General features: G+C 45.0%; 1 protein-coding gene across 1 annotated transcript in view; it reads right to left on the bottom strand.

The window, feature by feature from the left end:
• PALB2 (partner and localizer of BRCA2) overlaps positions 1–22,531 on the bottom strand; it is a 76,408-nt gene that overhangs the window by 25,659 nt on the left and 28,218 nt on the right. The window contains exons 7-10 of the mRNA XM_086940453.1: positions 17,115–17,207; positions 15,501–15,665; positions 15,330–15,415; positions 10,838–10,999 (exon numbers count right to left, since the gene is read on the bottom strand). Coding sequence (XP_086796579.1) covers positions 10,838–10,999; positions 15,330–15,415; positions 15,501–15,665; positions 17,115–17,207 — 506 coding nt within the window. The remainder of the gene's footprint in view (positions 1–10,837; positions 11,000–15,329; positions 15,416–15,500; positions 15,666–17,114; positions 17,208–22,531) is intronic.

Genomic DNA, 22,531 nt, shown 5'->3' with positions numbered 1-22,531 from the left:
GCTAAGATGTCCGGCGGGGGCGCCGATGACTGGCGTTGTCGGACAACTCTATGGGCCCTGTCGATGCGAATAGGAAAGTCTGCGGCCTCCCCTAGGATCTCTCGGAACAGGTCCTGCAGATAGCCCACCAAATCAGTCCCTTCGTCTGCAGATGGCACGCCACGCACTCGAATGTTGTTCCTCCTGGACCTGTTCTCAAGGTCCTCGGAGTGAGCTTGGAGCTCAACGCACTGCTCCCGGAGACGAAGAACGTCTTGTTGTAAGTGGACAATCTCATCGTCCCGGCGTTGAGATGCCGTCTCCACCGTCTCAACCCGTTCACCAAGGCCCTCCACCTCTCTGCGGACCTCCCGGACCTCGCTAGCCACTTCCCGCTTCAGCGTCTGGAAGTCTTCTTTGAGGGAATTGAACAGCTCCTCCATGAAGGATCTCGTGACAGGGGGTTCTCCTCCAGACGCGTCCGCCGAGGCCCTGGAAGACCCCGGCGACGGCTGTGTTCTGTCCCGTAGCTGCTGGGCCCTGCCAAGCATATCCGGCAGGGTACGGTCCCCCTTTCTCGAGCCCCCTCTTCCAGTCATTTCTAGGGCTCCCACTGCAAAGTGGGCACAGGCCCGCCGCTCCGGGGAATGCTCAGCCACCAGCAAGCACTCGATGTGGGGAGCTCCTGTCGGGTCCGGGGGACTGCGTCACAGACGACAAAATGGCGGGCCAGTCCGTGCGCCACCACCGTGGGCACCCAGTCGGGACGGTAGCTGGAATCTGAACTGGGGGGCCTCGGCCAGTACACACCACAGGGAAAGAGCCATGCAGGGGCGGAGGGCGCAGAAAACCGCCGTCAAGAGGCTCCGGGGAAGGCCAACGACACCGACTCCTCGGGGACAAAATGGTGGCTGGGTGGGGCCAAGCAGATCGCCCGAGCCCGGCGACACCACCGGGGCACCCCAGAAAGCAGGCAACCGGAAAAGTATCACAGCCAAGGCCACACTGTCACTCAGAAAGGTCCGAAGAACCTTCCCCGATTTCAGGCCGATCGCTCTCCAATCCCGGGATTGGGTCCCCCAGTAGGCAGGGTGCCACCACCTCAAGTCCAAGCGCCAAGGTGCGCAACCAAAGTCCTCTGCGTAGCGGATCCTCTAGTCCGCAGCTCTCCTTCGACTCCGCCGAGTGCCGGGACGGCCGCCGTTCAGATCGCCAACTTTCAGCACTAGGCCCAGCAGAGGCGCACGGACAGCACTCCGATACGCTCCGCCTCCCGGGCGCTCCGTCGTCCCTCGATCTTCGACCGGTCTTTTGAGGCGCTTCCACCGGAGCGATTAGGGTCAAAGCGGCATCAATGTGTGCACCAGGTGCTTCGCCACACTCCTCTCATCGGCTGAGCTTCAGCGGGGGGAGAAAAGCTAAAGAAAAGGGCTCGAGCCTAGTTGGGCCGGAGGAGCTGCGGGAGGAAGCGTCCGCTCACCCCGCCATCTTGGCCACGCCCCCCTCTGACATCTTTAGAGGAGCTAGCTGCACTATTTCCACATTAACCCCACAATTAACCCCACAAGGAGACCACCTAAGAGGTGTCAAACCTCTGAGATGTCGATCCTAGTACGGATATATTAAACAAGCTCCAATATATATATATAGTATAAAGTAACCTCTGCAAGTCATCGAGGAGTTCTATGACTATACAGAGGAAAGAGGCCAAAGGCTGTCAAGATTCCTAAACTCAACTTTGAATAACATTTTATTTTGTCTAAAGAGTGAGAGTGGATGATATTTTAAAAGGCTTTAACAATCACTGGCACTAATGTTAATCTGCTCAGTGTCCCCACTGATGGCTGAACTCAGCATGGGAAACAAAAGGGGACCCAGTCAACTTATCTGGGTTTAATCCATCACCATTCTTTAGCCCACTCTGCCACCCCAGTTCAGACATGGCCATATGCAAATCAGTCTGAACCTGCGCCTCATGGGAACAGTCCAGCCCGAACTGCCAAACCATGTCTTCCTTGGACCTGAAACAAGCATCCTGGGACCGGTTTCGGATTCATAATCCTCATCAGCCAGGCTATCTTGAATCCAGTGGCAAAGTGAGCAAGGGACTCACGTCTGGGCATACCCTGCCAACTTAGCGCTTTGAACTCAGCATGCTCCTTAGTCGTTTGATAAAACAGGTAGTGTGATATGTCAGAAGCTTCATGCGGCCTTAGAACACTGTACAAAACAAAGGGGAAGGAGGAGCACTCAACTAATAAACAATTTACTCTATGTATTCAATTTAACTAAACGGTGCACCACTACTAATTGTGTTGGCTACACAATATGTGAAAACTACGAGTAAATGTAGACAAAGGTCTACATGCAGTGTGCACTGTTCCTGGAGAATCAAATTCTCATTAATTAACTCTTAATCTTACAGTCTCAATGAAAAAACAACTAATATTTTATGCTTTCAAATTCTTGTTTAGTGATGGAAAAACATAGTTTCATTGATTTCACAATTCAATTTTTTATGCATTACCATATATTTTCTTTGCAATCAATAAATATATACAGGTGTCATTGTACATTCGATTTCATGTCATGATACTTTAAACATAGAAATTACTCCTGTACATAATCCATAACTTGCTGTACATCACATCGTATATCATTTATAAACACCAAATCAATTTTGAAGAAGTGCCGCCCAATGCATTTCGGGAACCAACGTTCCCTTCTTCAGGGGCAAATACCTGTGGCGCTCTGAGGTCTCACCTACTTTGAATGTGCCGTACGAAGTTATACAGTGGAAGATTCTATCGGTCGTACGAGAAATCAAAGATCCATCTTGTTGATCTGATAAGTTTTCTGTAAATCTCTTGATTGTGTCCTAAAGGTTTCGTTGATAAACACGAGCGTCTTTAGTTATATGGTTGATACAAGTATCAAATGCTGTTCATATCAAAGTTCGGAATGCTAGCGGGTTCTACGTCTCTGCCGTTGGGAAAATCACGGCAGAGACGTAGAACCCGCTAGCATACCGAACTTTTATATGAACAGCATTTGATACTTGTATCAACCATATAACTAGAGACGCTCGTGTTTATCAACGAAACCTTTAAGACACAATCAAGAGATTTACAGAAAACTTCCACTGTATAACTTCGTACGGCACATTCAAAGTGGGTGACACCTCAGAACGCCACAGGTATTTTCCCCTGAAGAAGGGAACGTTGGTTCCCGAAATGCATTGGGCGGCGCTTCTTCAAAATTGCCTTAGAACACTGCCCATTTCCAGTACCCTGAAAAGGTCCCTACTTTTAGGACTGCTTACAAAAAGGCAACAGCTAAACGTAAGTGTTTCACTGCTATTAGCAGCAGCGTCAGGGCAGTATTCTTGAAGGTGGTGAATAGTCTGGACTGCGCTGAACTCTTCCAAATAGATCAGTAGCACACATCACAGCTAACTTGTGGGTTACGAATGTTCAATCCATTTATATTACTATTACTATCGATAACTTCCTTCCTGATTATGCTTTCTCCCCTGATAGATTTCTGAGCATGCAGAGGTTGTGTCTGGCCGTAGGTATAGCTCTCCCTACCAAGGCTCCTGGTCTAGACAGGCTGCCTGTGGATATTTTTTAACATAACATTTAACTGTGGTCACTGCTGATTATGAATGATCTAAAAACTGATGTTATATCTGCTATTACACCCGGTTGGTAACAATCAATTAGGGTTCCAATTTAGAAAACGGGAAACCCTAGATGCTATCATTCTGTCTCTTTTAGAGATTCAATAGTGAAGGTGGTTGGAAGGATGTTAATGTGCAGAATTTAAGACTGGGCTTTTGGGCAGGTTTTGGTACAGTGGGAAACTCTCCTGGGGGGCACTCATTTAAGAAATAATGGATAATTTAAGAGCTTAATAATATTTCAGTGGGTGTGGAATTTAATAAATATCTACTTGTCCATGGGGCAGGTTGCTCCATAAATCTACTTCCCCTGTAACAAAATCCACCTGTCCCTTTGGCCCCATGTAGTGCGGCGACAAATTATGGCACAATCTCATTATATAAGAGCTCTGATATAGCCTCTCAGATTATGCCAGCGCTCACACCATAGTAGTGTTTGAATACTTGCAATCCCCTTATGTTGCCACATTTCTGCAGATCTACATACTGGGGCTGAAGGTAGTGGTAAGCAATAGTTCCAGGGTTAGAATGCTCTTTTGAGTTTGTGCAAAACTACTAACTTGCATGCTTTAAGTGTTTTCAACAGCTCTTCTCTAATCCTTTTCCATACTGAGAAATGTTGGAAATGTACTCCTGACAATGGCAGACATAATCCTTCTTCCAGAGTTGGGGAAAAAGTGGTTGGAGGGAAAGTGAACTTGCAAACACTCAGATTTTCGCATGAGCAAAATCTACACATGCATATTTGCTCATGCTAAAATGCAGTTCACAAATATTTTCTAGGAGTACTATTTCTTGTCCTACTTTTGAAATTTTGGGGAATATACAAAAGCCATATAGCTGCATTTAATGCAAGGACATATTCCATGGGTGCACTTTTGAAACTTTCTTTAATAATTGAACCCATAATTTGTTTTGGCGTTGACCATGACCTTTTGCATTTACTAAAATTCTGTCTCTCTCTCTCGCTCTGTATCAGCTGGCTTCACAGTGAGTGACAGCATTCTGCTCTTTCACAAGGAGCATATCGCACTAGAAGTAGTTTTGTTCAGTGCCAGTAACTACTATGTCAGTGTGTGCTTTTTGAGACCAAAAATGTTTTTTGCTTTTGCCACTGTTTGTTATAATGGTGAGGCCCCAGCATCTCCCACACCAATAAGGTTTTACAACAACCATGGCAAAACAATTCACACATTGACAAAACTAAAAAGCTAACCACCAATTTCAGACCTACTGGCTTTGCCAATGCTTGCTTATTTTTGTTTCCCATAATCTTAATGAAACTGGTTACACTGATTTTCCATTATGAATATTTTTGGGGAATACTAGACGGAATCAACACGTTACTAAATGATGCTGAGAAGAAATGGTACCTGAAATTTTACAGTAGTTAAGCAAACTTTTTTTTCCTGCTTTCATTTTTCTATGAACATATTATTTTGAAAGCAAAGAATAATTAATCTTGCTTTCAAGCTTCTGAAAATATTTGCATCACATCAGAGAACATTCTGGGAGCATTATACATAGCCTCGTATTGCTAAACTCTGAAAGCATGGTACACATTTTTCTACTGGAACCAATGTTAGTAGTGCAGTCAGAGCTTACAACATTTACTTCGAGCGCTCACGCTAATAATAAAGGCTTTCAATGAATGAATCATAAATACAAGCTTGAACAGCATTAGCATATGGACATAAATATTACCTTAACTGCAGAAAGTGCCCTTCCCTGATCTATAATGTGGTACTGCAAACCGGCAGCCAAAGGGTTTGTGCTGCAGGGGGGGTTGGGCCTACTATTCCCAAAGACAAAATACACACGAAAACTTGTTGCCCTTGACCCCAAACAATATGTCCAGGGAGTCGTGCTATAGGAATTCCACATCCCGGAGCTTATAAGTAAGACAAGCTTACCTATAAAGTTGCTCTCAAATAGTTCAAGGAAAACAAAACACAAAGCAAAAGCATACCTGTTCGCAAAACAAACTGATGAAGCAGAAAACGTCCCTCGAACAATCTTCAAAATTGTAAACTCCTTTCTAAATCCCATAGTGGGAAATCAATTCACCCCGTCATCCCAGGAGTTTGTCAACCTGTTGGATTTTTGTCACAACAATGTTTTTAGCAATTACTCTTGATTTGAAAACAACAAGGAAGAGGTCTCCGTTTTGCTCCCACCTGAACCTCAGAAATAATCCACAACTGACTTCCTTTGAGATTCTCTGAAGGACTCTGAAACTTCTATTCTTAAAGCACAATCTGGCTCCCCACTGTACGCATGCCCGCTGCACATTCTCAAGTGGGCACTCCATTCCATAAACCAACAGATCCATTCACTATTCAACCTGTCCCTTGATTCTAGCTCGGTCCCCACATGTTGGAACAAGCATTGGAAATGCAATAGGTCTTGCATTAGGAAAGTTTGAGCTATTGGTATTGTAAATGACACTTTTTTTATTTATGTGTTGGTTTTGAAAGTAGCAAAATTAATAGCTTTGTCAGTTACAATGTCAATAGTTTTAACTTTTGCAAATGTGACACCTATAGCATTTGTAATGCAATGTGTGTTGTATTTACGTGACTTAGATGTATTGATATTACAAATAACAATGGCTTTTAATTTTGTAAATAATTAATACTTAAATAAAAGTTATTGTAATTTATAATGGCAATAGCTTAAACGTTTGTAAATAACTTTTGTGAAGATTATGTTCAGTGTATTTTATTGTGACGACAATCCAAGAACATTGCATTTGCACCTACACACACAGAGCCACACACATGTAGATGTGGTGGTGGTGGATCTGGGGGATATGGTGGTGGTGGATGTGGTAGTGGATGTGGTGGTGGATGTGGTGGTGGATGTGGTGGTGGATGTGGTGGTGGATGTGGTGGTGGTGGTGGATGTGGTGGTGGATGTGGTGGTGGTGGTGGATGTGGGGGTGGATGCGGTGGTGGTGGATGCGGTGGTGGTGGATGCGGTGGTGGTGGATGCGGTGGTGGTGGATGCGGTGGTGGTGGATGCGGTGGTGGTGGATGCGGTGGTGGTGGATGCGGTGGTGGTGGATGTGGTGGTGGTGGATGTGGTGGTGGTGGATGCAGTGGAAGTGGTGGATGTGGTGGTGGATGCGGTGGATGTGGTGGTGGTGGTGGTGGATGTGGTGGTGAAGTGGTGGTGGATGTGGTGGTGGTGGATGTGGTGGTGGTGGTGGATGTGGTGGAGGTTGATGTGGCGGTGGATGTGATGGTGGATGTGATGGTGGATGTGGTGGTGGATGTGGTGGTGGTGGTGGATTTGATGGTGGATGTGATGGTGGATGTGGTGGTGATGGTGGATGTGGTGGTGGATGTGGTGGATGCGGCGGTGGTGGTGGATGCGGTGGTGGTGGTAGTGGATGTGGTGGTGGGTGTGGTGTTGGTGGATGTGGTGGATGCGGCGGTTTTGGTGGATGCGGTGGTGGTGGTAGTGGTCGATGGGGTGGTGGTTGTAGTGGATGTGGTGGTGGATGTAGTGGTGGTGGGTGTAGTGGTGGTGGGTGTGGTGGTGGTGGGTGTGGTGGTGGTGGGTGTGGTGGTGGTGGGTGTGGTGGTGGTGGATGTGGTGGTGGTGGATGTGGTGGTGGTGGATGTCATGGTGGATGGTGGATGTGGAGGTGATGGTGGATGTGTTGGTGGATGTGGTGGTGGTGGATGTGGTGTTGATGGTGGATGTGGTGGTGGATGCGGTGGTGGTGGATGCGGTGGATGTGGTGATGGTGGATGCGGTGGTGGTGGTGGATGCGGTGGAGGTGGTGGATGTGGTGGTGGTGGATGCGGTGGTGGTGGATGCGGTGGTGGTGGATGCGGTGGTGGTGGATGTGGCTGTGGATGTCATGGTGGATGTAGAGGTGATGGTGGATGTCATGGTGGATGTGGTGGTGGATGTGGTGGTGGATGTGGTGGTGATGGTGGATGCGGTGGATGTGGTGATGGTGGATGCGGTGGTGGTGGTGGATGCGGCGTTCCAACCCGTCACACAGCTAGTACTTGTCGTTTAGAACAACAGACATATGAACTTCGATTATTTCAAAAGCCAATTTGCAAAATGAAAATATTACCTTGTCTGACACAGACTCTTCTCACTGTGGTAAGTGTAATGCCGATAGTTAAGCAGTGCGCAGGCTCCTGTGATTATTGTTGAGCACGTTTGGCCCACACCTTATCATTTAAATACACCGAGAGTGTTGTGGCTGACCAACTGCCCGACACAACAGTAAGGGCACATAGTTAACTGAATATCCTAAAGTGAATATGATTATCATCAGCGTAAATATGTTAGCCCAGATTGAAGCTATTGATCATGTTTAAGACTGGTATAATGCAGGCATTTAAGAGAGTGGGGTTACATCATGGTGCCCGCGGAGGCAGCACACACAGCCTGGTGACACGAGAGACAAGGAGAAACACGCCGTCAAAGTGAAAGTGAAAGAGGGCATTGCTGTGGGGAGGGGGGATGAGAAATGCGACAGGGCGGGCAGGGAGGGGGCGGAGCGGGGAGAGCGGCATGAGAGTGTGAAGCAGCAGGAAGGAATTTTTAGTTAACGGGCGTTGCATTCTGGGACTTGTAGTTTTGCTTTCACCACTACTTCTGTTGGTTCAAAACACCAGCATGCAAAGTGCTAATTTGGATCAAAACCAGGGACTCGCTGAAGATACCATTCGATACACAGCCACTTGGCACACATGCCATCCTAACAACCTTTCACCTGATGCAAATATTGTATTTATATGGCCACTGCACCCCTTGATCACTTTAGACTACTGTGGTTCGACCTTAAAAAAGAATGCCTAGAAAAAATGACGATTAACTAGGTACGCTTTTAGTGAAATTGGCCACTGCTCGTTTGACCTGAAATGGACCCAGTGACGTATTTTGCATTGGAGGCTGGCGGCGGGGTCACAGAGACTTCCAATTCCCAAACGAGAAAGGTGAGGTCACGCGCTGGTGGTAAGGTCCCGATAATTCATTTTTACATGGCTTGTACTTTTTAGAGGTGTAGGTATGAATATGCAAATCACGTTCAAGTGTTCTATAAACTGGTGTTTTTTTAAATGTTCTTGAAAAATAATTTCATCATTTACGCTTTGTGCCTCTTGCACGTGTGATGGCTTTGACACTATATAACCCAGGTACACCTAAGACATGTAAATCTGTTTTAGGTACCCCGTGGCGGATGCCCTAATTAGCATGGCTCCCATATTTAACCCATTTCCGTATTTAATGCCATCAGCACCATATGGCATGGGCGCCTCCAGAATCGGGCACAAATGCTGGCTTAAATTGCCCATCCAATATGCTGGCCCCTTGGGGAGGAGGCCTGTGGTGCATCGTCAGCTCTGAAGAGAGCCTCGCATAATCACCTCATTGAGACAACAAAGCCCTCCTTGGCATCGAGGCTCAGACCTGGGGGGTGGCCCCCGCCTGAGCCGTCTCCAGCTGACGCGCAGCACGGGCCTCCGAGGGGACAGGGCCGCACGCATCAGCAACGTAGAGCTCCGGCTCAAATTAAGCACTGTAAAGGGGCGTTTCATGGCAGAAGGACCCAGCGGGGGCGGATTCTGAGTCTTAGTGGGACATAAAATCACCTATAATGTTCACACTAGCTGCGCGCGGAGACAATGCAGGCCTCGGAGCACTTGAAAGCAGCCTCCCAGGAGAGGGGTGGAAGTGACTTAGACCTCAGGCATAAGAGAGTGGGGTTACATCATGGTGCCCGCGGAGGCAGCACACACAGCCTGGTGACACGAGAGACAAGGAGAAACACGGCCGTCAAAGTGAAAGTACGGCCGGCGGAGGGCATTGCTGTGGGGAGGGGGGATGAGAAATGCGACACAGCGGGTAGGGAGGGGGCGGAGCGGGGAGAGCGGCATGAGAGTGTGAAGCAGCAGGGGAGGAGTGCTGCTGGCGATTGACTGGCGATTTGATGATGTGCACGCGCATTTTAGGTCAATGCGCTTGCGCATTGACCTAAAAGCCCACGGGCACAGCATCAAATCGCCAGTCTAGGTAAAGCTTATTTAAGCCCCTATAGAGCTTCGCCAGCTATGCGCATGCGCACAGCAGGTGAGCCCTAAAAAGGCATTAGTGCTTCCTCTCACAAAGAAACCCAACCTTGATGTGCATTTGCCACTGATAAGACACTTTCTACTGGCTCTGTGGACAACCTTCCACAGTGTGATAAAATGCAACACACACATTCCCGGGATGAGCACAATGTCTCAAAATCTTATGGCCCTGCTAAGAACCCAAATGTGAGCAAAACCTCCCCAAAGTGGGTCGCCCCTATATTCTACACTATTCATCAATTTGCAATGCCTTAAAATCTTCATCAAAGTTCCTGAAATAAACATCCACACATTATAAACGTCTTTGTTACATAAAATGTTTCTATAGCATTATACTACAATTATTTAACATGGGCACTTGAACAGACATCCATGGTTGGATACTCTATTGTCAACATAAGCTTTGGTTTTTCACACAGATTTTTTGAAACATGCTTCTGCAATCCACTTAAGGTGTGCTCAGCCTTTACCTTGTTTAAAACAGAGTACTGTTCGCACCTCAAATTATATGGGTTTGTAAATGTGCACCATACAACTTTCAACATCCACACTCACATTTACCTCCGTGGTTTACACTGTTTTCATTCTATGCATCCACACGTGCAAACGCTGTAATTCTGTGCTGTATTTGACTATAGGCCCTTTACCACCAACTTTCTTTTTTTTAAATGATAGAAGGGTTTATGGAGTGATATTAATAGAAGTATAATGGATGATATAATTTGAGATGTCATCAGTTATGTAATAACTTTTGTCATTTAGGATGCAATGAGTGATTTAATTTGTGATGTCATAAGCAGTGCATGATGGGGGGCACAAGTTAGTAATTCACTAAACTATATCTGGTGAATTTCAGTTTTTTTTAATTTTAATTTTCAACATTTGTTTTTATCTCGGCACCTTACTACAAACTTCACTTTACCTTTGTTTATTTCAGTGAATAAATATATGTTATAATTGGTCTAGCAGGCGAACATTGTACTTTTACCTACATCCAACAAAAAAAACTGTTTATGTGATATGTAGTCAAAACTATTATGTGACCATAGAAATCCAGGGCTCATTTCCTCACCTTCCCATTTCCGAAAGAAACATAACTTCCACAAACTGATCAGGATGTATCCCACTGCTGCTGACCACTCTTCGCCTGGACAGGCCACGGACGGTTAAAATAGGTCCACTCTTCACCTTTAATGCTGATAGGCCAGAGACATCAGAAGAACAGAACAAGACCCTAAAAAAACAGATGTCTGCATTGGTGGAACATGTTATTTATTTATTTGAAAAGTTTTATATAAGGCTGGCTAGACCCGGAGGTATCGGAGCGCTGTACATGAGGACGAGCATTGTTACAGAGTATAGTTACATAGTTACGAGTTACCAGTTTCAGAGCATAGTTACAAGTTTCTGGAGCGTGGTTACACGCGTTAAAAACCTATACGTAAGGGATAAAGCAGGCAAGGGGAGAGATAAAGTAGAGAGGGGATCGGAACAGGGGGGTAGACAAAGAATGAAAGAGGGAAAGAGGTGGGGGAGGGTGAAAGAAGCACAAAGCGGGAGACGAGGAAAAAGAGTGTCCAAAGTCCGGTGTGCTGTGATCCCAGTGGAAATTGTGTCATTCCCACATCTCCGCTGTATGTGGCTCCCTTTAAGCTGTGGACGCTCTAAGAGGGGTCTCTGAGACTCCATTTACATGAAGTGTTATGTGTACCTGCTGTTTGATTAAAACCCAGCACACAAGTGCTTGATGAAGATAACTTGCAAACACTTTAGCTTGAAATGTTCATCACTAATCCGCTCTAAACTGAGCTAGTTGCAAAATCATGCCAGATGCATCTAATTTACTGATAATCAAAGAGTAGGATCTCCAACAAAAATTCTAGATCAGGGACCCATTTCTATTGTCAAGCTCTTTCCCTTTCAGAATATGTTCAGTTCAACGCAAAGAATGTGCCAGCCACAAAACCAATAAACTTCGACCCGGTTGAAGTAGCATGCTTAGAATGATGGGACTAACAGTCCTGCTGGTCAACTGTGGGTCATGCAGTACACTGGTCGTGTGCTCATGACGAGCTGAGCTCGTCATGATACATGGACTATAACAATTTCCAGCACAGGAGGGGAATTGCCTTAGCAGTCATGTGGTTAATGGTCAATATAGATAATTATGTAGCCCCGAGTAAAGATTAAAAGGGATTTTAACCAAAACTGTCAAACATGCCCTAAAACATGAATGGATCCAGCATTCAGATTTTAAAAGGTTAATAAAAATGTACAAACTCTTGTGACTGTTTTGAAAAAAGGGATGGGGATATACATCGGTAAAAAAAAGTGATTTGACTTTTTTATTTCTATACCAAGCCAAAAATCAACAAAGAACAAAGTAGGATGATGAACTCAGTACAGGCAGAGAAGCCTTGAAAAAAAGGCAGTAAGAAGGAAGTGCAAAAAAGGGGAGCAGGGAAGGGTAAAGAGATGAGGAGTAGGGATTTAAACAAAGAAGCAGTGCTGAACAGGCTCCAAGTGGTAACCGGAGTGGTAAGAATGAAGATGGAAAGAAAATAAGCAGGTCCGCAGATGTGTCCTGGGAATACAACAGATAGCATGTGGGGGTTTATACGCTGAGTGTGGATTTGTAATACAAGGTACAGGTGATCTGAGCAGAGGCGAAGCATTCAGGCAGTACCTTCTACCCCAAAAAGAAATAAAAAATGGTGTGTGAAATCTGCGGAATGAGATCCTTCGCCCCATTTACCTAAACCAAATATAATTCTTTTACAAAAGGCTTAGTTTTATAGCACAAAATGCATGAGAATATGGGTGGCACAAGGTGAAGACAGTTCAGGGCAAAATTAATAGTGAAAAAAAATTGAATTGAATGAAGTATGTACCAATAAAGGAATAAAATAATTTATCATGAGCTGAGAAAGAAATAAGTAATCATTAAAGAAAAGAAAATAGTAATGATGCATTGATGGACTATGAAGTTCATTAGTGCTGCAGAAGGTCGGAGGACACTAGACCCAGGGAGGAAAAGTGCAAAACAAAATTTGTATACAGCCCCCAGTGATCAGAGGGGAGCATCAAATAGCTAAACATTAAAAAATCATAATCATGACCTAAAGATAAACACATAATGAGCAGAAGAATGAGAAAAACAAGCAATGGCAAAGCCAATAGGTCTTGTCTCTGCAAGAGCTTTTGGTTTAGTTTTTTTTAGCTGTGTTGTACAGCATTGTGGTTGTACAGTATGTTTAACATTTATTCTAAATTGCTATGAAACTGCCATTATTGCTTTGTTATTTATTAATATATGAGGGATAGTATGAGCTTTGAAGTGGAATATGAAATGGAAGGGAATTAGCAACTTGCACCTCCCTCCCTCCGAGAATCCTTTGACTAGTCGACCCACGCTACCACAGAGAGCCAGGTACCCTAGTAGGTCAGGCCCGGGACATTGGGAGTACAAGGCCTTAACCCACATGGTTGGGCAAAGTAGCTCATGCCGCCCCATGGTCCTCTGCAAGTGGTTCTTACAAGGCTCTAGAGCCAAAATAGCCCTTGACCGCGGCAGCTCCTATGATAGAGGCTGCAAGGGAGAGTGATCTTCACCAGTTCTGGTTTGAAGACAACGCCTCAGCACGTGTAGTACAGGTGTGGTGTCATCTCCTCTTTTTATTTGAAGACTTAAAGAAAGGAGCAGATCTGGATTGGGACCTAGATCTGTAGCGAGCCCGATGCACATCGTGGAAGCAGGCCATGAAATGTTTTGCCTAGTGGATCATGGTGTGACCTCAAGTCATGCCTTGACCTCAAGCACCACAGGCAAACTTCATTGGGTCAGATGTGGACATTTGCTTTCACAATCACGACAGGCTTTAACCTTGGAACTTGGAGGGATAAGAAGAAAAAGCTATGGATCTGCGTTGAAGAGTAGAGAAAAAGGACAATGGAAATCAGGGTGCTGTAGTGGGCACTCTGTGGGCTACGGTGATATCATCATCAGCGCAGGGAGATCACCTATCAGTGTAGGGAGAGCTATGGAAAAAGTATGTCACCTGGGGATATGCAAAAGGGGAAGAATATCCAGGTAGAAGTTTCCATCACAAATAGACTTTAAATGATTATGACTTTACCAAATTACGTAAGAAGAATCGTAAAATGTAATCTACTTTTCAGTCATAATTTCTCATTCCTATGGAATTATTTAAACACTCTTCCTTATCATTCAGAGATGGATGAATCGCCCATCAAGTTGCCCCGGGTTAACCAACCACTTAAATGAATCACTGTCCAGGAGTGCGGAACCACTCATGATCAAGACTGCTGACAAACATTTGGTTCATGATCCTTGTTTCTAGGTGTATTATTTTGTCTGTGATTGTGCTCCAAGTCAAATTTTGAGGCTTTTCCACTGAAGAGACAGGTGACATCAAGGCCTTACCTCTGTAATCAAGTATCACTAGCCAGGAGTCAGGCTATCAGAAGCCACACGGTGCACCAAAAGAAATGATGACTTGGAGGCACCTTTAGAGATCTCCTTAGGTAATTTAGGATGATGGAGTACCTGGCATAATTTTACAAGTAGAATTGCTCACAGCCACCTCATGACATCTCATGTAGGCTTTTGTAAATTTAGGTCAAAAGGCAGCCCAGAACAAGTGTTATAAGACCTTTATGCCTACAAGTCTTCTTGGTGGTTGTACCCATATATTTAGGCATTGAAGGTACCTTGGAACTCGTTCCGGCCTTAGGCATGTGACACACATGAATGTTTCCTCGGGTACGAGAGCTGATATGGAATGACTTATGCCACAAAAGGGTCCTCCTTGATTCTTATGACAAACTATGGAGAGAAAAAAATTACCCAGAAGGAGTGGAAGGCTGTGAAAACGAAGGTCCACTGGCATGAGGATGCTGGGGTCTCCTCTGCTTCTGGCCATAAATGTATGTGCACTGTGCAAGGTAGTCAACTAGAAAAAGAACAGCTTCAAGGTAGACTGTTGGTGAAGCTCTATAAGGAAAGTAGATGGCAAAGTGTGGAATTTGCAGTAAATGAGACGTGTTCTTATAACAGGACTCTGGAGGCTACAAGCCAGACCTGTGAGACGTTCATGACAAGGCATATGGAGGAAGTGGCTGTAAAATAAATGCACAGAGGATCATGTGCTGTGCTCAAAGACTAAATTACCTGATGCCAGTTAAAAGGTCTTAAATTGAATGGGACAGAGCCTGAAGCAGAAAGTGCAGCTCGGTTTCCACTCACCTTTTAATTTCTTTGACCCAGTGCCAAGGAAAAGTGCTATATAGCCAAAGAGTCTGGAAGAAGGTGGGACAGAATGCTCTCCAAACACAGACCTGTCACATCGACAATATATGTCTTCAGATAGAAATGCTAGTGGGCAAAATGAAGCACCACTAGATTTGGTAACTGCAACAGGGAGTAGTAGGAAGGACATTACATGCACAATTTAACAGAAAGCAGCCAGAATAATAAATGTAAGCACTTTGAATGGGAAATCCCTTCTCTGATCAAACTGTGACACAAGACAACACAAGCTTACCAGATTTCCTCAATATCCAGGTGCCCCAAAGCAACACACATGACATTATGCTGGTCAGGTAGAGAGATGAGCTGTATAATAGGAACCTGCAAGTACAAATAGGGCAGATATTATGAAAACTAAAGAGGCATAGAGTACATAGAGTAGAATTCCTGAAAGGATTTTGCATACCTCAGGAGAATTCCAGGTGTAAACAACTTCCCACTGGCACCCATCGAGGGGTTTCCAGACTGAAACAGAGGATTTGCTTGCTGTCACCATGCACAGTGCTCTCCAGTCAACACTGTCCCACCACACTGTGCTCAAGTCAACTGCACAGTTGTCGCTGGCTGGATGCTGTCGAAAAAGAAGGCAGACTTACGCATCGTACAGAATGGCTGCATATATTACTAGATGTGGTCAAAAATCAAAGGTGGCAATCCTCGCACAACAAAACCGCAGAGCAGCGTGGGAGGCTAATAGTGTATATATTTTAAAACATAGGAGCTCAGGGTGTATTCACGACTGAGGGGAGCTCTGTGTGTTCCTGTTACTGGAACAGCAGGCCCAATGGAGAGCCAGAACATTCAAGGTTTGTGGATAACTTAAATGGGAAAAACAGGGGTGGACGGGTTGCTCAAATCACAAGTTAAATACATTGACATGTCTGTAGTTTTAATTATGGTAAAAGCATCGGTGGCGTCAGCAGGTCAGTACTCAAGGGCATTAGCAGAGTGGCCAACTCTGCTAATGAAATGGTGCTGCAAGTTAGGTTTTTGGTGGAATGGATGAGCTGGGTTTACAGACTCTAGCTGATGTCAGTGTTATAGCAAAGGGTCTATGACTTTCACCAAAACCAATATAGCTAGGAGCTCTAATGTCTGGAGCATTCAACAGCCAAGAAACAGTATTGACTCATCACTACCTATACTTAGAGAGTTGTAATGTTTAAGCCGAAACGGTGTGTACGTTTTAGTAGCAGACGCCATAAACACTATTGCAAGCCTTCAGTTTGATGTACATTACCAGCTTGTGAGCTGCAGGACTGTGATTAGTCATACAATTCTGACTGGGAGAAGCACTGAAAAATAAAGATGTGTGCAAACCAGGATTGTTGGCACATTGACAGCAGGGACTAGGGCCCAGGAATGGTACAGATGGTGCAAATGTTAAGTTGCACTTATATCTTACGTAAAAGAATTAGGAGTGGGTGGCATTGGTAGTGATAGGTGTGGATCTCCGTACTACTGTAAGCTATGACTGAGGAGCACTGCAGAGGTGAACGGAGGAGGTTTAGTACAGAGACAGACATTTTGAATCAGTAGCAGACTTTTCAAGTTAGTTATGAAACATGCTAGAAGTCTCTCGATGCCTACAATGAAATAACTTGAAGCACTGTGAGACAAGACAGAAGTGAATTCGTAAAGTTGTGTACTGGTCATAATGTAGGTCTGAAATGGGTGCTGTAGCTAAGCCAACTGAGGATGTTAGTACTGGAATACTATACGTCTTGGTATTTATATGCGCTTCCTTTGCCCCTTTTAAAGGCCAACACTCTTTCTTGGTGGTGTGTTAAGTAGCTACTCTGTACATTTATACAGCATTGTGCTGCACGTCCAATCTAAGCTATAATGGCAGACCTGTGTATGATTCTTATTAAGTAAATTTTACGTCAAGAGGGCTGTTCGATTTAAGTGCATTGTGTAGAAGCTTGTGTCGCTGTTGTTCAAATCAAAGTGGTACGGTCTATTCACGGAATCAAAGAATCAGAGACTCCTGGCAGTATAGGAGCCACACTTTTCTCACCTGTATCTGGGAGAGAAGCTGAAGGTCTACTTTCAGTGTCCTCTCTCTTCCAGCACCCCAAACACAAGATGCAGACTCCTTCACAGGCTCATTCTTTAAAGACAAAAGGTTAGAATATGTTATTGGTCTGTGATGCCCGAGGTATGCGTGATCCGCAAGTGTGTGAGGTGTGACATTGACATCTTTATAAAACAAAACGCCTCTTGGTCATTATGTCAAGCACATAAACCTTGAGTTACCCAATTAGTGGACCCTAAACATAAGAGCAATCGCAAAGGACAATAAGAACAATTTAAAATGCTTGGTTGTGACTTCTAGATATTGGCGTTAATATGTTCATGTTTTAGAAAACTATCACATGGGCAGGAGACTCTTCTACCTCTGTGGTGAAGGCAGAGCAAAATTCTGAAATAGGTGGAACAACAGTGAAATGGAGCAACAAGGGAAAACCTCAAGACAGGCATCAATGGCTGCTGAAATTGCAAGTCGAAAGGAAGAGAAAAATATATGTAAGGGCAACAGAATGGATTGTGAGGGAGAGCACACGGGGAGAAGATAATAATCCTGTTGGCACAGGGAAATGGCAAGGAAGAATTATAAAGGGGGTGGAACACAGAGGAGGTAGCAAGTGGGAGGAGGAGCAAAGCCATGGAAAAGAGAGAGAAAAAGTAGTGGGACACAGAAAAGTGAGTGTGAACTTAGCTGGGGTCCAGGTGGGGAACAGGAGTCAAAGGACGTGAGAAAAGAAAGTAATCAGAGAAAGAGTTAGAAGACAGGGTGTAATGGCAAAGCCAACCTGATTCTACACTTTAACTGGCAGCAGGAAGCACTAAAGAGCTTGATGCATAGGTTAACAAAAGAGCAGGGGAATGCCAAATAGAAACCCTGGCAGTCAATGTTATTTGAGAGTATAACATACGTCTAAGGCAATGTGTTTGCTTCCTAACCCAAGTGAACCATTAGTATTGACAACTGATCTTGTTTATTGATCGCATAGACCATGTGGTTTGAATGATTAAGACAAATGGCTTGACAGAGTGGTATCAAGACTACTCCTTGCCAGCGCACAGTCATCCAATCTGGCTACATGCAATAGATACTCCCTCTTATCTGCTTTATTTAAAGTATCAAAATGGTTGTCTTCATGCCAAAGGCATTCAGTGGAAATGGTGTTCTCAAATGCAGGCATTTGAGACGTAAAGAGTAAATTGCTGGTTTTGCCATTGGGTCACTCTTTGCCATTTAACATGCTGGCATGTATCACTGATCAGAACCGGTGATCTCCAGAGCTTCTTACTATCCCTCACAGGAGATCTATTACGATATAAATATTCTGCATTAATAAACGACATGAGCACCAAAGCAGTGCACCTATCAATGTACAATGCAAAGAAATGTTATCTTATAAAAAGGTGGACCGATTACCGTATACATTTTATTGTGATACAAATCAAAAACAAACTGCAACTCTGCATATAATTGTTCTTACAGATCCATTAATACACCCAATACCAAAGTAAAGAAACCAGTTCAGTCTAGGGAGAATGTAAACACATTACCTATACTTTCTTAGAAGTGTCTTAGTTATATGGACGCAATGCTTCAAAAGTTACGTACAGGGTGCGCAATCAACACACTTTAATCAAGCAAACATCACTACAGATACAAGAAACCCCAAATAATCAGAAAACATGAATCAGTGAGTTTCAGCTAAACCCCATTCTGAAGGAATCCACAAAGGAGGAAGTAGTTTAGCCTTTGATGAGCAACAGGCATCTCCACTGCATGTTTACCTGCACTTCTCAAGATAGGAATCTAGCCCATTTAGGAGTGGAAAGAACAGTCATTCGCTCTGTTTTGTCAACCAACACGTCCCTTTGCTTCGGACGTCAAAACACATTTAGTTTTGCTTCCAAATGCAATAGACGTGACAATATTCTAGCTGCAATAATGGATTGTCTGTGATTCTATCAAGGGACAATAGAGTGGAACGTATCCAAAACAAGCAACATAAGGCATGGTGCCTTTATATGTACACAAACATACAGAGGAAGGAAATAACGCCTGTTATACTCATAAATGAGACAACGCATGTTCATCCTAAAGGAATAGCTGCAAGTGTACAATAAACATGCCACGGGGAAACTGCAGACAAAGCTGCCATCGTATACAAATAAACATGTGTGATAATGGTTGAGAATTGATCGTATTGTTTCTCTCTTTGGGATGAGGTTTTTAAATTTGGCCAGGACAAATTTCTATTACATGGGTGTATCTTTTGGCAATTTTAGAAAAATTCTGAACTTGACTAATACGTCCCGTCATGTAATTAGTTTAAGGCAAAAATGTAGGCCCAGTACACAGGAACAATGCGAACAGCTGCTGTTTGTGTTTTTTTTAGAGTCAAATGCATAATTTCACACTAAAATACAGGGCCAAATTCCGGTTTTGCAAATTACCTGAAAGTTGCATGTACCTAGTTTTGAGAAGGCAGGCAATTGTTACTGTGTTGATCTGTTTTGACATTTGCAGTTTTGAAGTTGGTGATGAAATGGACCTAAATTCTCGAATATCAGGCATGATAATCAGTGAATCATTGGCACGATATTCGCTTCTGCCCCTGAATCATCATTATCTTCAAAGGAATGACAACCAAGCCTTACAAGTTCTGCATTGTAGGTCATCTGCTCTACTGGGGAGCTCTTGCTCCATCTCCACACCATTCACTTAGTAAGCAGGTGGATAGCATCACTGGGAGACAGCCATTTTTGAAGGGCCATTTAAGAAGATCATAAAATTGGGAACCACGTTTCCCATTGAATGTGTACCTCATCAGCCATATTCTTGCTTTGACAATAACGAATATGCTACTTACAAGTATGCATCTGTTCTAGGCATGTAGGGCTGCTGACATTCATATCTGTGCATAGAACGCCGCCTAGTGTTGGGTCCGGATGATTGCACATTGTTGTCCTGGAAGAGTCTTCGAAGTATCACGAGGTAGGTGGCTCCTCCCCTGGACTACAGTGCGCATGGGCATCGACTCCATCCCCAGATTGTTTTTAGCCATTGTGGCCAAGATGGAGTGAAACTCAGTGAATGATGACCATGCTATGAGTATATGTGAATACTGCAGCTGCTACAGGCGCCGGGGAGGAGGGCGGGCGATATGAATGTCAGCAGCCCTACATGCCAAGAACAGATGCATACTGGTAAGTAGCATATTCGGTTCGAGGCATGTGGGCTGCTGAATGCATATCTGTGCATAGAATACATAGCAGTCCCTCCATTAGCGGCGGCCACCTGTGCCAGCTGCAGCAGTTTGAAAAAGTGTTTTGAGAACAGCCTGCCCTACAGCTGCCTGCTGTTTGGAGTGCACATCAACACAGTAATGCTTAGTAAATGTGTGTGGTAGACCATGTGGCTGCTCTACATAAGTCTTCAAAAGGAATGTTTCCAAGGAATGCCATAGAGGCCCCCAACTTTCTGGTGGAGTGGGCTCTTGGCGGAATGGTAAGAGTGCGCTTTGCTTTAACATAGCAGATCTGGATACATTTAACGATCCACCTAGCAATACCAGCCTTGGAAATAGGGTTACCTTTGTGTTGAGGCGCAAAGGCGACAAAGAGTTGCTTAGTTTTTCTAAAATCCTTGGTCCTATCAATGTAATACATTAGGGCCCGTTTAACGTCAAGGGTGTGGAGCATGCGCTCCGCCAGTGACTCAGGATTTTGAAAGAAAACAGGTAATTCGATTGTTTGGTTGATGTGGAACTGAGACACAACCTTGGGCAGAAACTTAGGGTTATTGTGGAGCACCACCCTGTTGGAATGAATTTGGATAAATGGCTCTTGGATTGTGATGGCCTGCAATTCACTAACCCTCCGTAGCGATGCAATTGCAATGAGGAAAGCCACTTTCCATGTCAAGAACTGAATCTCGCAGGAATGCAGTGGTTCAAAGGGAGGACCCATCAGCCTGGTAAGGACCACATTGAGGTTCCACTCAGGAGCTGGTGGAGTCCGTGGCGGAATGACTCGTTTGAGGCCTTCCAAAAAAGCCTTGATGGCAGGCACCCTGAAGAGTGAGAGGTGCTGCCTATTTTGGAGATAAGCGGCCATTGCAGACAGATGAATGCGAATGGAAGCATACGCCAGATTACACTTATACAGATGGAAAAGGTAAGAGATGATGTTCTGAATAGAAGCATCCAGCGGGTTAATGTTGTGGTCCGCACAATAAATGACAAACCGCTTCCATTTTGCCGCATAGCAGGCTCTAGTAGTGGGCTTCCTCGCCTCCCGAATGATGTCCATACAGTCGGGAGGTAAGTTTAGGTAGCCAAACTCTAGGACTTCAGGAGCCAGATCGCCAGGTTGAGCTGTTGCGGATCTGGGTGCTGAATGTCGCCATGGCTCTGAGTCAGAAGGCTGGGTGTGAGATGTAGCCTTTGATGCGGTACCACGGACAGTTCTAGAAACGTGGTGTACCATGGTTGGCGAGCCCACGTTGGAGCAACCAGGATGAGAGTCATCGAGTGCTGCCTGAGTTTGCGCGCCACCAGCGGAATCAGAGGTGCTGGGGGAAAAGCGTACGCAAATTTGCCTGACCAGTTCATCCATATCGCATTGCCCTGCAACAGTGGGTGTGGGAACCTGGCGGCGAAGCTTTGGCATTTTGCGTTCTCCTTTGTGGCGAACAGGTCTATCTCTGGAGGACCCCACCTTCGGAAGTACGGCTGGAGTACTGATGGATGTATCTCCCACTCGTGCATCTGGTGGCTGTGCCTGCTGAGCAGGTCCGCCATCTGATTGTCTTTGCCCGGGAGATGCTCTGCCATGAGGAAGATGTTCCTCTGAATGGCCCACTTCCACATGCTCTGAGCCAGATGAGACAACTGCGGAGAGCGTGTGCCTCCCTGCTTTTGAATGTAGTACATCGCCGTCATGTTGTCCGTCCGAATCAACACGACCTTGTTGCATAGATGTACTTTGAATGCTTTCAATGCCATGAAGATCGCCATCAGTTCTAGAACATTGATGTGCATCTTCCCCTGTTGCTGCGTCCATAGTCCCTGCACAGTGTATTGGAGTACATGCGCTCCCCATCCCAGGAGAGAAGCGTCAGTTGTCAGGATAATCTGTGGCACAGGCTCCTGGAACGGTCGGCCCTTGCAAAGGTTTCGTGGATTCCACCAATGCAGAGAGTTGTATGCCCGACCGCTCACCAACACCAGGTCTTTCAACTGGTTGTGAGCCTGAGTCCACTGACGTGCTAAGCACTCCTGAAGCGGACGCATATGTAGTCTGGCGTGCGGGACAATGGAGATGCAGGAGGCCATCATGCCTATCAACTGCATGAACGCTCTTGCTGGAAGCGAGTGTTGAGGTCTGAAGTTTTGGATCAGCGACTGAATG

Source organism: Lissotriton vulgaris, chromosome 10, assembly GCF_964263255.1.
Source record: "Lissotriton vulgaris chromosome 10, aLisVul1.2, whole genome shotgun sequence".
In the NCBI taxonomy this organism is placed as follows: Eukaryota; Metazoa; Chordata; class Amphibia; order Caudata; family Salamandridae; genus Lissotriton; species Lissotriton vulgaris.
Note: the sequence above shows the minus strand (reverse complement) of the source record. Positions and strands in the feature narration are given on the sequence as shown.